Consider the following 17,893-nt stretch of genomic DNA (forward strand, 5'->3'; position numbering starts at 1 on the left):
TGTTGTTGATGGAGCTCTATTATGACATTTATTTTAAAGATGCATGAGTGTGTGAGATACATATATAAAATGAATGTACTTTTTAATCTTATTTCCTGAGAACCATGGCTTGGGTTAATGCCACGCTTTACAGTGTGATGTTCAAAAATTTCTTAGACATTATTAAACTTTCTTGTACTCTATTAAAATAAGATTTCAAAAATTAATAGTATTATAGTTCCAAAAATCTAAAAGGAGAAGCTTGAGTTAACCTTTTGCATGAAATGATCACTTAAGGTAAAAATTCTTTAAACTTCAATTTTCACAAGTCTTGAGAAAATAAGCACTTTATACAGTTTGTTTCTTTTGAATGAACCATTAAAATGCCTTCTTAATACGTATAGCTGTCACCAACCACAAGTATCAGTTTTAAAAGAGATTTTCATTACAAGTTGGGTTGAACCTAAGATTCAGCTGGTACTAAAACCCAGAATAAGTACTGAGAAAATAAATTATTTACCTATAACTTTCTCATGGCTTCTCTTTCAGTACAAATGTAGCTGCTTATACTACACATCACTGGAGTACACAGCACTGGAGATGAAAGGGAAATTAAAACCTATCAAAATACTCTTTGTATTGAAAATTTTCCTAAGCACATTTCCCAAGAGCAGCGGAAATTTGCAGCTGTTGAAATAAGGCAAGCCCTTAGAAGAGGATGCTACTAAAAGAGTATTTACCTGCAAATAATAAATTTCTGCCAAGAAATATCAGAGTCAACAGTTATAGTGCACTCAATATTTTTATGGTTTTAAATTATTTAGGAAAAAGGTGACCAAACTATTAATATTGTGCTGTAAAAACACAGTGAGGCTTCCCTCTATTTGAAAATGAAAGATTGTTTGTTTGTGTGGTTTTGATTTTGTTTTTCAGACCAGGACTTGAGAATAGGGGAAAACTTGAAAACTCTTTTAAGAACTGATGACTGAGTTTCATGTTTTCAGAAACTGTTTTTTTATTATGTAAAAAACCTACTTATGGCTTAGACCTGTGGCAAAAAAGTCAGACAGGAAAGCTATTGGAAAAGCCAGGAAAAAAGTCTCTGTTTCTATGAAACTGTCAGAATTTTCCAGGCAGACTGACATTTCTGGACGGTGTTCAGTACTTTGACCCCTTGGACACAATCAAGAATCCAAAATACTACATGAGTAAGCTCTCATGCAGAGTAAAGGAAGAGCCTACACAAACAGCACATGGGGTTACAGGCTGTGTGGCAAAGCCAAAGCAAACCAGCAGAATGCCTGGCACCTGGAAAAAGAGGTGAGAGAAACTGCTCTGTGCTAGATCACTGTTAAGAGCAGCACAAACAACAGAATAGAGACTGCTTTTCCAACAAGAATTTTTCAACTGGCACAGTGCTAGTACAGTGAAAGAAGATGAGTGCACTCTTGGCCTGAAATCAAATGGAACATTATTTAACTGAAGCTAGCAGAACTGTTCAAAGTCATGGCTGTACATACAACAATGCTAAACTTTGCTTAAACTGAAGGAAAAGACCTAATAGATAAAAGGTTTAAACTTGGAACTTAAAGTTATGACCATATCCACACTAAAAGATTATTAACATTAATGTGCAGGCAGACAAACTGAGACTCTCTCTGTAGTAATAGGAAGTAGGAAAATATTGTATGGCATTAGAAAATTTCATGCCATCCTTTTTTTTTAAAAAAAAAAAAAGAAAATAAAACAACAAACAAAAACCCCTCAAAACACCCAAACCAGACAAAACAAACCTGAAGAAAAGTCTAAGAAGATCTTTCAGAGATACAGAAAACCCCCTGAGAGATCAAAAAGTATTAATTAAGTAATCCAGTCTTCTAATGACTCATTGCAGCTTCAGTTCCCTTTTCCCAGGCATAAAAAGAAGTTAAGTAAACACTCTCTTAAAATCACAAAATGAAGAATCAGTTCTCACCATCATACTGGGAGAAAACAGACACAGAAAAAACAGACTCTGTCCAAGTTCTACCTCTGAACCCAGTTCCTGGTATCATCAGTGCCAGGACTGAGGTGCAACTTTAGGTTTCTAAGAAATATTCAGAGGGGGGAACAAAAGGTTAATCTTTCTGAAATACATCACTCCCTTAGAAATTTTCATTTCCTCACACTCTTTGCATTGTGCTTAAGAAGCAATGAGATTTTCCACTGCAAAAAGTATAAAACAGACCACATGCACAAAATACATTTTTTGTACTATTTTGTACAATGGGTAAGGATTTTTTCATGTGAGGAAAAATACTGGACAAAATATTTTGAGGTCCTTAAAATTCTGGAGGGAGTCAGCATACTAGATTAATGAAGACAAAGGAAATCAGATCAATTGTAATAAATTTAAGGAATGACCAAAATTTCTTGTCATAGTAGACAAGGACAGGGTTGAAAGAAAAAAGGAAAATGCAGAACCACCTGTTTCCTCATCATCTGTGCAGGTCATGTTGTATGAGAGGTACAGTGAGAGCTCAAAGACCAGGCAAACTAGGTCTGCAGCAGGGTCCTTTGCTTTGAGATTATTCAACAAGGTCCTGTGTATGTGATCAAAATACTTTCTGCAGGCTTCTTTTGTTTGTGCTGACAGTACAAACACCTCTTTCCTTCTTACCATCTCCTTCCTTCACAATTTATTAATCTCTTCCCTATTGCCTCCATGTCATCCCTTTTTCCTTGTTTTTCTTAGGTATGTCCTCTTGATCCTAGGTTTGGATGATTAGAGAAGAATGTCAAGTTCTGGTTTTTGGGGGGTTTTGTTTGTTTGTTTGTTTGATTTTGTTCTTGGGTTGTTTGGTTTTTTATTTTTTCCATAAATGTACATACATCCTTAATAATTTGGAAGAAAACCTTGACTCTTATGTCCAAGTTATAAGTATGACTTGACTGAAAATGTAAGGTAAACAAAAGGGATGAATTTTATTATTATTTTTATTATGAGGCCTGGCTCCTGGGGTTAAAGTTCTTAGGATATAACTGTGCCTAGCAGAACTGTAATAAAAAACAGGTAATAATATAATACATAACTCAGGAAATTAAAGAAATTCCATTGGGTCAGAGATTGACTTTTTAGTTTAAACCCTGAAGGATGCATGCATCAGTAAAGAATTGATGTTAGATAAGAGTACCATCCCCAGCTGGCTAAACAGGTGTATCACTATGTAATAGGACTGATGAAAGTTTACTGGTAGTTTTCCATTTTAATTCTGGTTTTGGCAAGGCTCTCGCTTCAAACTGTACTAAATTGAGATGAATGGGGATTGAAACCTCTCAGAACAGTCTCCTGAGACTCTCATACAATTACACCGGAAAAATTAATTCCCTGGACCCCAACTCTAGGCAGGGTAAAAATTTGAAGCTTTAGTAACTACAAGAAGAGCAACCTATGCTAATTCCAACCTGACTGCCACACGCTGCCGCTGAAGTTTGTCAGGGTGTATTTCAACAAAAGTCTGCCAATAAGGGTTCCAAATTTTTCCTGAATTGTGAATCCTCCTTTTTGTGTTGGGAATAAATATTTGAGGTAGAAATCAGGTCAGAGGGAGCTAAATGGCCAGACTCCCACTGACTTCAACATAGCCAGCATCTATTCCTGTCATACAGTGATTTTTATTTTTTCTCCTGACTACAGAAATACCAGAGGTGTTTCACTAAAAAAGAAAGTCATTTTTTGGAGCAAAGCTTAATTTTTTTTCCCCCTCTCTGAATGCCACTTAAACTGCTGGTCAGGTTAAGATGGTGCAGTAGGATAACTGAGTCAATGTTTACTGTGCACTTTACGTGCTGTATTATGACAAAGGAAAAAATCTTTATCTCCGGAAAATGAGGGTGGAAGTTGAGTTTTCTTGTCTCCATGGGAAGTTACTATGAAACTACTACTAAAAAACTGATGGATTAATACTTATGTATTTTCCCTCTCTTTCTTTTCTTGATTACTTGCTTTTTCTTTTTTTTTCTTGAGGACATGTATTTTTACACCTGTACTAGTAATGTACGGTACATTTGTGTGCTCAGTCTTTTGTATTGTGAATTTGTGATGTGCTTCTATTTCTTGGGGGCAGGAGGAAGTTAGGGCTTAGGGAGCATGTTCATTCTAAATGAAATATCCTTTTTCCTCAACTAAATGTGGAAGAAGGTAGATTTTCAAATCAGTTCCTGTCACTTTTTTTCTAGTCTGTCATTGCCACCAAATAATTTAATACCAGCAGCTGGTGTCTGTGACCGAGGGCTCCAGCACTCTGAGCACTTTCAGGATGGCCCTTATTTTTCTCTCCAAGTACCTCTTGCCCTGTACAAAAATTTCAAATGTCCTTTAACACTCTGTCCCATCATGCCATCTGGGCTTTATTCTGGATAGCTGGTCCATGTGACCTGTTTTTGCCTAAGATCCATTCCTCTGTAACTCTGCCTGCAGATGTTTTCCCTAGGTTCTTGTCCCCTAGTTCCTGTTTTCATTGACCTCTAAATCCCCTGAGTTTTTAATTTTATTTTATTTTGGTTTGGTTTAGCTTTTGTTACATCCAAACCATACGGGACACATTCTGAGGAAAGTAAACAGCATTGCTGCAAGGTTAATAACTTAGTTCTTTAAGTATGGGATATAATAGAGGTATTGTGAAGTGGGAAAGGAATCCAGGGCTATGGCTTGCCAGGTGCTATACTGGTGTGTTATACTCATCATTTGTTGTTGCTCTGGGAGACAGTGAAACATCTCTTACAAACTGTAGTGTGGGTTTATTTTTCCTTCTTTACAGCTGCACAGCAATGGAAAAATAATGCAGGTTTAAAATACTGACAGCAGGGACTTGCAGAGAGGGGTCTAAGCGCGAAATAATATTCTGGTACAGAAAAAGTAGTAAACTCTGACTTTCCCGCCTTATACCACCAAATACATGTTCCCACTGTGAACTTACTGTTTTTGTACATGCCTTTCATGGAGCACCATCATTTCTGGGCGAGACACTCCTTGAGTGTTTGAATAAAACAACAATTCTGTGTGTTTCCCCAAGATAACATTAACATATTCAGGAGAAAGCATTTGAAAAGTTTAACTGATTGATCCTAGGTACCTAGATAACTTCTGGTTTTGGTCAGGGGTATCAGTTCTTCTCTGAAGAGATAAAACCATCAACCACTCAGAAAATATTTACAGTGCCTAGCTGAATGTACGCCTGCCTATTTCCATCAAAAAATATTTCACACTAAATCATCAACTGTGATTAACATTGCCCAGAATTTTTTATTTAAAAGTAACAAAACCAAAAGAAATTTTAAAAAGGCAGACTTTTAGCTGAAACAAATGTTTTAACAGTACAAAGCAAGATACAGGATAAAAATTTCAAATACTCATAACATGAGTCCAAACTTGTTGAGTGTTGACTTAGAGATCTAGGAAAATAAATGCATGGAAAAATAATAAAAATAAAGAACAATGTAATTAGCAGTAGCACATTCAACTGTTGAAATAAAAAAGATGTAAGAGACTAATCAGCATAATTCCATCTGTACCACTTTTAAATAACTGGATTGTTTGCCGTGTCCCAATGCTCTAAAGGTAGCTGAATTTCACCATGTGCAGAATCTACATCTATACCACAAATCTGGCAATCATGAATCAAAAAACAACTCCCAATGTATATTCATGTGTTCTCATGTCAGATTTTATAGTACAGGCCCAAATAAAAGAGAATAGAGGCCATGGCTTCCACTGACCCACGTATTTATTTTGGGGATAGGCTTATTGTAAGGGAAATACTCTGCTGAACTGTGGGTGACCTCCTATACCTCCTCTTGCATATGAATTATTTCTAGCTACCATACAAAATTAAAAGCAGATATGTTCATCTTTGCATGCTCTCAATGAAACCATGCACAGTACACACTGCTGGCTTGCTCAGGGTGATCTGCAAGAGGAGTCCATTAGGGGAAAAACACATCACCATTTTTATCTACCCACTTCTCTTTCAAGTTTCCATGATGTAAAGGTGCTGTCACAGACGCTGATAGTTTTCTCATTGTTTTAATGCTAACTGATTATGAAATAAGTCAGACACCCCCTTTTCCACCAAGAAACAGACTAAAGCGCAACTCTGAAAATATTGAAAGTGTACGAAAATGCTCTGAATGTTCACTGTAGTATTTGCAACAACTATTGTCTTCTGTTTCTGAAACTAGCATAATGGAGGTGGTGAAAAAATATGCCTTAGTAACAAATATAAGTAGATATTATATCAATATTCTTATCTCCCATTCTATCTAATCCAGTGCACAAACATGCAACACTGTAAATCTAATAGGCAGATAGCAAACTGATGGAATGATGAGTCATTCAAGTATCTATCAGATATGAAATACTCTCCATTACTGTGTTATGTCCTGACAGTAGTAAGACCTTCTCTCTTTTTGTGTCATGGTTAATTAATCTATGAAATTAAGAAGTAATGTAAAATTTCAGAGGCATGCAGAGAACACCTATTACAAATAACAGTTCTTTCATGGAGGCCTTTCTTCCCTGGCTGTATAGAGAGATGTTGTCCTAAGAGTTACCCTGAGTCTAGATATCACAGTTGTGAGAACTGGATTAGGCACCGACAGGGAAGGCAAAGTAAGTATGGTCCCTGATTCCCAATTGCAGGACTCGGAGCATAATGCTTCAGATTGTTCCCCTTCCATACAAAGTTTTGCTTACCAAAAAGATAGCTTATATCTCAAAAAGAAAAAAAAAAAGAAAAAAATTTAAAAAAGAGGTTGTTATTCGTCAGAAATCTAGTAAGTGTGGATATATAAGACTTTTATAAGGCAAAGTTATGAATATTTCTATTAAGCTGGGCTGTGTCTTCACTCGATTCAGTAATAGAATTTCCTGTTCAGGAGAAACTGGTTAGAAGGTTGTGTGATGATGGGTAAGGTATAATAGTATCCCTAGGATAAACAAAATCAGGAAAAAAAATCCCCAAACAAAATGATGTAATGATGCAATTTTTTGTGAGCTTTCAAATGGAATTATTGTAATTATTCTTGAACATAAATTAGGGATTCGATCACAAGCTGCGTTGCAGCAATGAAGTAACACTTGTATTTGTTCTGTAGGACTTATCTTTCACTCTTTCAGAAGTTTATAATCTTTTTTTTTTAGTACTGCATTGAATTTTCTTCAGCTCACCAAATTTAACATCAGAAGACCTCAAAAGGCACTAATAATAGTGCCTTTAGATAATAGAACAATAATAATAACAACACCACAAATAATTTTCCATGTGATCATCTGAGATCTCCTTGGTTATTACTCCACAGGCATTGATCCTTGTCAACAACAAAATCAGCAAAATAAGCCCATTAGCTTTTGCTCCTCTGAAGAAACTGGAAAGGCTTTACCTGTCCAAGAATAACCTGAAGGAACTCCCAGAAAACATGCCGAAGTCTCTCCAGGAGATACGCGCTCATGAGAATGAGATCTCCAAGCTGAGGAAAGCTGTCTTTAATGGACTGAATCAAGTGATTGTCCTAGGTATGAGCATGATGAATTATAAAAGACACAACTGAGTGTTTTTTCCAAGATATTTTTAGTCTGATCAGTGATTATATGTAGAAAGCCAACAAATGGCCCAATAAAATATATCTCTAAATTAGCTTTGACCTGAAGAACACAGGTCCCTACACTGCAGCACAGCTCACAACCATGTTTTGTTGGCAGAACTAGGCACCAATCCCATCAAGAGCTCAGGCATTGAAAATGGAGCTTTCCAGGGGATGAAGAGGCTTTCCTACATCCGTATTGCAGACACCAACATTACAAGCATCCCAAAGGGTAAGAAATTCAATCAGTATTTCAGAGATTTGCGCAGGTATAATGTGATAACTTTGACCCAGTTGGGAAAAAAAAATATTATAGAAGCTTTTTGTGTCTGTCCTTAAAGCACCTATTTTGAGACCAGATGACTTTTTTTAGTTTGGAAGATTTTGGCTTTTGTTTACAAGGAGCTCCATGAGAGGTGCACTGTAAAATGCCATTTTATGTAATTTTGCTTTTCTTGTCTCATAACTGAAATATAAAATGGAAGGTTTTCAGCCTCCAAGCCTGATTATTGAGCCTGATTAACATTACACTATTGTAAACTCATGTAGAATTAACTGAAGTTGTGCAAGCATAAAATTAGCCTTCCACAAGTCTGTGGGTTTGAAACCAAAAATATTGTCCCTGTAATAAAACAGAAACTTTTGCTGTTTTTCAAAGTACTTAATTGCAAATTCCTGAAAAATAAGAACAATTTCATTTTAATTTGTTAAAAACAAAACAAACAAACGAGAATGGTTCCAATTCAGTGGAAATTATATTCAATTTATTCATACTTCAGCCAACAGATAGTTTTGAAATGGCTGAAAACTTTCTGAAAGACAATACTAGTTGTTTTTTTTTTCTTCTGATATTTCCTGTTTTGGATTTTCTTTTGAGGGACCTCAGATAGGTAAAATATGTTTCCTCCTTTTCTTTCCTGATGAACAGAATTGTAAAGTAGTATACATCCTAACTAAAATAACATTAAAATTATTTTACCTCATACTTACAGTTGCATTTTCTACTGCAATTTCTTGTTAAATATCTAGATGCCACATGTTTGCACATTTATGTATCTGGATAGTTTGACTAAAATAAGAGTTCTTTATATGTCCCATTTACATAATCATGAAGGCTAGAAGGAATAAATGAGAACAATTTAATTTAGGTATTTTTCAAGGGTTAACGTTTAACAATGATTCTAGAATCCTGATCTTATTTCATGCTAAACAAATTGTAACTAGCTGTTTTCAGTTTTCTTTGTGGTGAAAGGTATTTATTTCATTTAGTGAATTATTCATGGCATGTTTAGAAAAAAAAATCCTCTGTCAACTGTAAAAGAACCTTGATATAGTTCAAGTATTTTTTGAAAATATAAGGATTCAGTTTAATCAAAAGTAATTTGATGGTGTTCTCTCTTTCAGGCCTTCCTCCATCCCTTACTGAACTTCACCTTGATGGCAACAAAATCAGCAAAATTGATGCTGAAAGTCTCTCTGGACTCACCAACTTGGCAAAGTAAGAATTAATTGCTTCTTTTCACATAAAATATTAGTTGAAATTGCAATCACCACGCACGCAATTCTAAAACATTAGTCCAGGCTTCATGAGTATTAGAATCACTGAAATAATCATAGCTTAACAGGAAAGGCTTCTAAGGATTTGTGTACTGATTGAAGAGAACAAACACCTCTTTTATTTCTTGATAAAACTTTTAATCTGTTTTCAATTATGAATGCTATATGCTCAGGACAACTGTTTATTTGATTTGCAAACAAAACAAAGCAAAACAAAACAAACTCAACAAAACAAAAACCCAAACAAACAAACAAGGACAATTACACTTTTATGTCATGTTTCTTTAATTGCACATCCATCTTTGGTTTATACAATTTTCTTGGAAAACTGCTCATGCAGTTTGCCTGGAAACTGAAGAAAAAAGTACATGGGAACCAAAACTTCTTTCAACAGTGGTTCTTTGTTTCCCAAGAAAGGCAAGTCTGCAATGAGTCCAGGAACATGGTTAAGAAAAAAAAAATCATAAAATTTAATTGAAAAATTGTTACTGTCAGAGTGACTTTACTCTGCCAATCTGTGACTATGTTGCTGAATAAGTTTCTCTAACTGTAGGAAAATAGAAGGACAATTCCCAAAGAGCCCTTATACCGAATGATTTGTGAATCCATTCACATCAAAAAACATGTAGCAGAGCAAAGTGGGCCTTTACTACAAGTAAATTTTATAATTTAATACTTTAGAAATTTGCTATGAAAATAGTTTTAAAAAGGAATTATAGACTTTTAACCAGATTACTGGATCTAATTAATGGATTTTCATCTTAATCATTCTCCTTAGCATAATGAGGGTAGAAAACAGAAATCAGAGAAAGATTACTGAGTAACAGGAGTTGTTTACTGCTATTTATAGTAGCTTGGACAGCAGTTCAATGCAATGAAGTATATAGTAACCTAACACTTACTTTGAATCTAAAAATTCCGAGATATAAAGCTTAGAACAGCTTTCCAGAGCTTATAAATTAAGACATTTTATGTTATGTTTTATGTTAGTATTTTATCACAGACTCAAAAAAAAAAAGAAAAAAGAAAAAAAATCTGTCCTAGATTTTATTGAAAAAATAAAATACTATAATTATGGATTAGAGGACTATATGAGGGAGTTATTGTTTGTTGCAGAGGCTTAGAATAGAATGTAACATTCTTCAGAGAAATTATGAAGAAAACTTCCAAAACCAAAACAAGATGATAACTACTCAGGTAGAGAGTAATTTACATTACTGGAGGTGGGGGTTGTGGAGCATGTTAGCTGCCCTGAAGATGACACAGTTTTTCTGTTTTTCTCATTCACATTTGGAAAATAACACAGGCAGCATCACATGGACAATATTGTTGGAAGTCTGCCTTAAGACATAAAGTTTTAAACAACAAGTGCCAATGGACTCCTAAAAATATCTAAACTTGGGCTGCTTCTAATGTGGCTGTACTGTATGGAGCAACAAGATATTCTGTTGACCATGATGTGGAAATACAGAGCTGCTTAGAGCAGGCTCCAAGTTTTAAACCATTCTCTACCCTGTGCTTAAGCAGGTAACCTAAGCATAGTCATGGATGCTCCTTTGCAAAGGTGAAAAGTAAGGAAGAGCACAGATTGGTGAACAAGGAGCACATTGCACAAAACAAAACAGACAGATGAGGAAAGGAGGGAGTGATGGAAGAGCTCGAGCCCAGAATAAAACCCCCCAGCTTTTATTTATATATCTAAATTTTCAGAGATATTAGGACAGGGTCAGACAACCTCGTTCATGCCGACTCAGGCTTGACAGTCTAAAAGTTGCCCTGAAGCACAGATAAACTTTGAGAAACAGGTAATTTTTCTGACTGTGTTAAGGAATTTTAAACCATAAAATGTTTCATGCAAGGGCTTGCTGTTGGTCTATTGCTCATTCTCAGTTTTCTTGCATTCTAGTAGGTGTAAAATATTTGTCCCTTTTGTTTGTTTGTTTTCCTTGTAAAATTACTCTTAAATCTTTCAAAAGCCTTCATAGAGTGCTTCAGTGACAAACTAATAATCGTATGAAAGTAAACCCAACAAAGACTTTGCTGATTACATGCAGGAATGAGCCCCAAGAGGACATTCACATTACACATCTGATATTACTAATGTCTATATTCTAATAAAGCTTACTGAAATGGTCTGGCTGCATACAGTGGAATTTGAACAAAACAAAGTCAGTTTTAAATTCGGCATCAGGAAAAATTTCTTCACTGAAAGCCAGGCACTTCAACAGGCTCCCCAGGGAGGTGGTGGAATCACCATCCCTGGAGGTGTTCAAAAAGCATGTGGATGTGGCACCTGGAGACTTGGTTGTGGGGTGAACATAGTGGGGTCACATTGACATTTAGACCTGATGGTCTTAGAGGTCTTTTCCTACCTTAATGATTCTATGATTTTAAGCCCATAATGATAATATTGGTGTTGAGCATCGTGAAGTTTCTTTTGCAAATATAGTGGAAATGGTTTGGCAGGGATGCTGGAGAAAAAAAGGTGAAAAAGTATTTGAGAATTTCTTCAATTTTGAGATAGGTTTTTGATTATGCCCTTATGATGCTCAATAATTTAGAACACTGGGATGAGATCTACTGAAACACTGGGGAAATGTTAGTTATTCACTAATGAAAAAGGAAGTAATATATCAATGTATGAAGCAAGAGTGGTTTTTCAAATTCTTCCCCTTTTTTCCTATGGGAAGGATGATGAAGGCTATATTCTTTCCAAACACCCTTAATCACCCTCTGTTATACACAATAACATTGGCTTACTTCATCTGTAAGCACAACCCCAAGAGACTGAGAGATTTTTGTAAGACATTTAGAGGAGGTGTAATTGCATACAATTTCACTACTCCTGGGATTTAGGTCCACTTCACTATGGACTTCTATAATTTCATTCTTTCCCTAAAAGACTGTGCAAAGTGACTATTTTTCTTCAACAAATTAATGTGAGAGTCAGAACTGCTTTTTTTCATACTGGTCTCCCAGGTTTGACACATCTGCTTGTAGACCTGCACACATAGTGAGCACATATTTAGATATGTGTCAAACAAGAATTTATGGCCCTCTGACAAAATGTGGAGGGTTTTTTTTTCCCAATCATTTCAAAGACATTCACTCTGAGTACCCATCACTGAAGTCCTTTGAAGGCATTCTGTAGAACTTCAGACTGAATTACTCTGTAGAATCCAATTCCCCAAGCTTTCCTAAATTTTGGTATACTCTGCTGAAAAGAGAGTTCATGCTAATAATTTTTAATGAAAATTCTTCATTATCAAATTCTAACAAGGAGATGGGATACTGTGAATTGATTTCTGAGTGAAGTAACTTCATGTTGATGTCATGTCATTCATTCATGTCATGTCGTGTCATGTCATTCTTACTGAGCTCTCCTTTGTCATTTAATAGTTTGAAAACACTGCCATATTTAAATTAGTATAAGACTATTTACCTTATATGTAACACTAATTAATACTAGGAAACCTCTCAACCATAAAGTTCAAACAAGAATTTTCAGTTCTGTGATTTTATTCTTGTTTCAGACACTGACTTCTGAAACTGCTACAAGCCACAAAGAATTACAGGTTATGAGATAACTGTGAAGAAGGCTTTCTTTAAAAGTACTCCTCCACAGCAAATTACTTTAACATGAAGTTGCTTATTACCTGTATTAAATTCTCTTATCGATTAAGCTATTAACCTCAGAGCATTTTCCTCTTTCATATTAAAAAAATGCGTAAAGAAAAACAGAGCAAAAAAGATGAACTAAGTTTAACCTTCATAGAAATAATTTTCTAAAATTACAGTACTCCTGATGATGACAACTCCTGAAGTACTGTCACTGATATCTTTACTGCAACACAGAGTATTGTAAATGGGAATGGGAATTGGGATGGGAATCTCTTTGAAAATTTCTGTAGTAACTGCAAACTGAAATACTATTAACACAAAAATACATAGGTAGAAACAGATTGTCCTCACTGAACTTATATTGTGCTATAAACCTAGCTTGTGGATGTGTAAAGCAGAAAGGATGATTTTGGGATGAAAACTCTGGATTGGGATTTAGGATAAATGTGGAAGTCTCTCTTCTGTGTCCTGCTACAGGGATGATGACTGAGCTCCTGTTCCCAGCATGTAACATGGCCCTAACTACTTCAGCATCTTAGAAGCGTGTGATGGTGGAGTTTTCAGCTTAACAGTTCTGGAAACATGGGTTATGTAGTTTGACTGAAAGCTTCAGACAGTGCTCCTAAAGTTACAAGTATCATTTGTTCAGTTTCAGCTTTTAAAGAAGAATTGGTGCCCATGGAGGTGCACAGTACCTATCTACACCAGGATTAGTCAGATAGCTCATCAAAGTGTGCAGTATCATAAACACAAGTTGAATGATATAATGATAGTTATGATTGTTCACATCACATGTCAAACTATTTAATTTTTTAAGTTAGATCTACCTAGCTCACACATAATTCTGAAAATTAGCCTGGTCTGTTCTGCAACAGCTGCGTAGAGAAACAATCAACTCAAGAAAGATAGTTGTGTGGGCAAGTTTAACACTTTTTTTGTTTGTTTGTTTCCTCTTTTTTGTTTTGTTTTTGTTTTAACTTTTTCAGACTGGGTCTCAGTTTTAACAGCATTTCTTCAGTTGAGAATGGCTCTCTTAACAATGTACCTCATCTGAGGGAGCTCCACTTGAACAACAATGAACTTGTCAGAGTACCCAGTGGACTGGGTGATCACAAATATATTCAGGTAAAGTTTTCTCAGGGAGCAAGAGTTGAAAGATTCCTAATGGTATTTTTGTGTATATTCAGTCTTGAACAGAAATGTGTGTAGTACTTTTAACTTAATGCAAGTTTCATAAATACTTGAATTATCAAGGAAATATTCAATGTTGAATACAAAGGAAGACTCTTGCACTGATTTTTTTGTGGAAATGGGGGTGTGAATGACGTGTATAGATCTGGAGGTGTGTATTTGTTGTCTCCGTGTGTCTAAGGGGCCACAAAAAATATGGGATTTTTTGTGTACTTTGGTTTCCTCTTTACTCAAAAAATAATTTCTAAGAATATTTATTCCTTTTTTTTTTCATTTCTACTAAGTGACATTTTGCAACCTTTGCCAATAACCTTTCCTTTGTTATCTCACAAAACAGTGCCATCAGGAGGGCAAATAGACAAAATAGGGGTTTCACATCACCAGTATTTTTGAGGTCCTTTTGGTTAGATATCTAGAAGTATTGCCTCTTGGGAGCAATTTAAATCTGCCTTCACCCAGACTAGGATTTTACAGGAAAGAAAGCTCCAAAGAATGAAGACTTCCAAATGTAAATTACCCCCTGCATGTAGCTTGAAAAAATACTCCACAAATGGTGAATCTGGATCAAAATAATATTCATCAGCTACTTTAAATCATCATTAGTGGTTACTTTGGCTCTGAGTCCTGTATAGTTGCACTCATGAGAATGAAAATATTAGAGCTGGAGAGAAACCAATTAACATCAAATCCATTCTCTGTGTACAGCGCAGACTCCTGAGCCACAGTGCTGTATTAATAATTTTACATCTTTGGCGCCTCTTTTGGTTGCAATACCACCTGCTGACAGTAACATTATTAGCTTGCCTTGCGCAGTTTGTGCATCTTCTGTAGGAATTATGTCAATTGGGTGTATGCCATGTATTTCAAAAGGTAAACAGAGTCAAGAGTCTTTGTTTAGAAAGAAGACACATTTGTATAATGTTGCCAAAACACATAGGAAGCATTTAATATGAAATAACTTATCTTATTTGCCATGATATCTCAATTTCTCACTTCAGTACTTGTGTGCCTTTCAGGTGGTCTATCTTCACAACAACAAAATTGCTTCCATTGGTATCAACGACTTTTGCCCTCTTGGCTACAACACCAAAAAGGCCAGCTATTCTGGGGTGAGCCTCTTCAGCAACCCTGTGCAGTACTGGGAAATCCAACCCTCTGCTTTCCGCTGCATCCACGAACGCTCTGCAGTACAGATCGGAAATTACAAATAGATGTCTGGAGATGGGGTTCGGTCGTGTTCCAGCTAAAGTGTCTGTCCTCATAGGCCTGTTCAAAAAACCATTGCTAACAATTAACACCAAATGCCAGGAACTTCACTAAAAAGTGGAGATGATCCATTGATTTAGAATTAATGAGACATTACAGATGTACAAGAGCGAGCATACCATCAGTAAGAATTGCCAACTGTGCTTTAAACTGACTTATTTCAGCCTTCTTTTCCAGCATGCTTTCTGTGGCATTTTTCAGTTTGCTGAATGCTACAGGTTTTCAGATTCCACTGTATATGAAATTCGGAGTAAATATTTTTCAAGTTATGATATATTAAAAAAAAAAGAAAAAAGAGTGATTGAGGTTATTTTTATAGCCACACACAGAGAAAAATAGCAGAGGGAAAAAAGACTCTCAAATCATCTTGAGACTTGAGAAGGTAAGAGTTACCTCCTTTAAATTTATTTCAAGCCCCGGAGGTTTAAAAATATCCACTATAACTAAGATAATTCTGAATGTATCTATTTAGCAGAGGCAAATAAAGTTGTTGCTAATGTCATTATTTTTGGAAAAATAAAATAAATTCGTATTGTACACATAGTTCTTAACGGTTTGCCATTCTTCTAGAGCAATGCTATTCAGAATTAGCCTAACGTCATCCTAATGAACAAAATATTGAGTAGTCTGCAGTAAAAACTTGTAACCTATATCTGGAGCTCGATGAGTAAATTTCTCTAGTGCAAATCCTTCTCACCTTAGTCACAAGAGCAGTTTTTATGACTGTACTGCCTTGCAGAGTATGGTGTAAGGGTTTAGTAATTATTATCAATCCATGTATTTATCTAAGCAAAAAAAAATAGCATTTCACGTTTCATTTGTTCTGCATTGTACGTTTGTCAGCATCCTTTACTGGTTTTGCTTTTCTAAAAAAGGAATTAATTGTGAAGTAGAGATGTGCAGGCTCCTCAGTCTGACAAATTTGTGGAATTTAGACTATGGAAGCAAAACCATAAGTATAGAAATATATGAAGTGAAATAGCTGCAATTGTGGACATTGTTGAGACATCCTTTGTAGATGTATCTACTTAGAGTGATTATGAGCCCTATGTAAATTGGAATTCTTCAACCCATACCAGCAGGTAGCAAGCACATCAAAGGTAGGCTGCACATTCCTACTGTCAATCTTCAAAGCTAAACGTATACTCAATAAAAACATCACCTGAAAAGAATCTTCTGCAGACTCTTAATACTCCAAGGTCAATCTCTCTAATTTGTAAAACTTATATGTCATTTATATTAAAGAATAATGTAATACAGGCAAACTCCAAAGTCTTTGTCTTTCTTCTTTTGTTTTGACAGAATAACATCAGTGTGTCAGAACTTAATTTAAGTCTTGAAAATTAAATGTCCTTGGCATGGTGATAGCTAAAGTAAGAATAAGTTGTGTAAATTCTTTTGCCTCAAGGAACATTTTCATAGCTCCCATAGGTATTTTTTTTAGGAGCAAACAAATATAGTCTTTTTACAGCTGTCATTTATTCAGCAGTAAATAATTGGAAACAATTATGACTCACTATAACCATTACACAGAAAAAGCATGTTTGCACTCTTCTGAGCTATCTTCTTCATATAGTAGCCAATGATTTCTCTGCTTTCTGTCTGGTTTTTTTCTGGGTTTCACATTTTCAGAGAGTTATTTTTAAATAAAACAAACAGTATTTGATATCTTTCTGCCACAGGAGGGCAACTCCCCCCAAAAATCAACAGTTATGTTTTATTATTTTTTTTTTTCTTTTGGTTCTTGGTTTTATATCAGTTATTGTGCAGACAGAGACTTCATGCAGAAAACTAAGCACTGGTACTTCAAGCAAGAATAAAGGCATTGTCTCAGCCTGAAAAACTCCACAGAGTTTGTATGTACGTGATTATAGAAAGAGATTCACATTAAAAAAATGACAACTACATAAAGCATCATGTAAACATATGCACAAACTTCCCATTTCTTCCTCCATAGTTTTAACATCTCACATACTAAGGCTTTTCTTTCAAATTAGAACAAACTTTAAGTCCAGAAGAAATTATCTGCGTCTGGTCCTCCTCGGTAATACCCATGGTATGTCCCCTATCAAGCTTGCTGCTTGCTGCTAAATCATGAGGTATTCCTCAAAAAATACATTCCCTTCTAACAACCAAAAGCTGCAAAGATAGTAGGACTTTCCCAATTCCCAGTCCCTCTCAATAGAACAGAATAAGCAAATCCTAAACCAAGAGATGTAAGCAAGATCATGACAAATTTGGAAGGCAAACACGGCATTGGTTTTCCATAAGTTGTGCAGCCACACCAGCAATGTTTGGCTGATGGGATTCTATCCATGCACAGCATCTGCAGGGACTTCAAAGAATCAGGAAGCCCAATGCTTTTAAAACTGCTTTTCATATAAATAAAGAACAGATGGTTTTTCCACTTAAAAACAAAACAAGGAAAGAAAAAATCAAAAGAACAAACACAAACAATCTATAAACAATTGGGTGGAAAGAAATAAGAGAACTAGAGTAGAAAGCCTTTGGGCCTGCAGTGCATCCTCAATTTCCTTCTAAAGTATGAAGAAAGTAAATGGGCACAACTGTTGGACTCAAACACATAAAGAATAATACCCTTGTTTCCTGGTGGAGCCTAAAGCATCTTGTCCTTTACTGCCAGCAAAGGTGTGACCAG

The 17,893-nt window shown here is 35.6% G+C and overlaps 1 protein-coding gene across 1 annotated transcript in view; it reads left to right on the plus strand.

Moving 5' to 3' along the window:
• Positions 1 to 16,499, plus strand: part of DCN (decorin) — a 38,240-nt gene extending 21,741 nt beyond the window's left edge. The window contains exons 4-8 of the mRNA XM_033058959.2: positions 7,318 to 7,531; positions 7,718 to 7,831; positions 9,004 to 9,097; positions 13,764 to 13,902; positions 14,985 to 16,499. Of these exons, the coding sequence (XP_032914850.1) occupies positions 7,318 to 7,531; positions 7,718 to 7,831; positions 9,004 to 9,097; positions 13,764 to 13,902; positions 14,985 to 15,179 (756 nt within the window). The 3' untranslated portion in view covers positions 15,180 to 16,499. The remainder of the gene's footprint in view (positions 1 to 7,317; positions 7,532 to 7,717; positions 7,832 to 9,003; positions 9,098 to 13,763; positions 13,903 to 14,984) is intronic.
• The last annotated feature ends 1,394 nt before the right edge of the window (positions 16,500 to 17,893 follow it).

Source organism: Catharus ustulatus, chromosome 4 (genome assembly GCF_009819885.2).
Source record: "Catharus ustulatus isolate bCatUst1 chromosome 4, bCatUst1.pri.v2, whole genome shotgun sequence".
Lineage (NCBI taxonomy): Eukaryota > Metazoa > Chordata > Aves > Passeriformes > Turdidae > Catharus > Catharus ustulatus.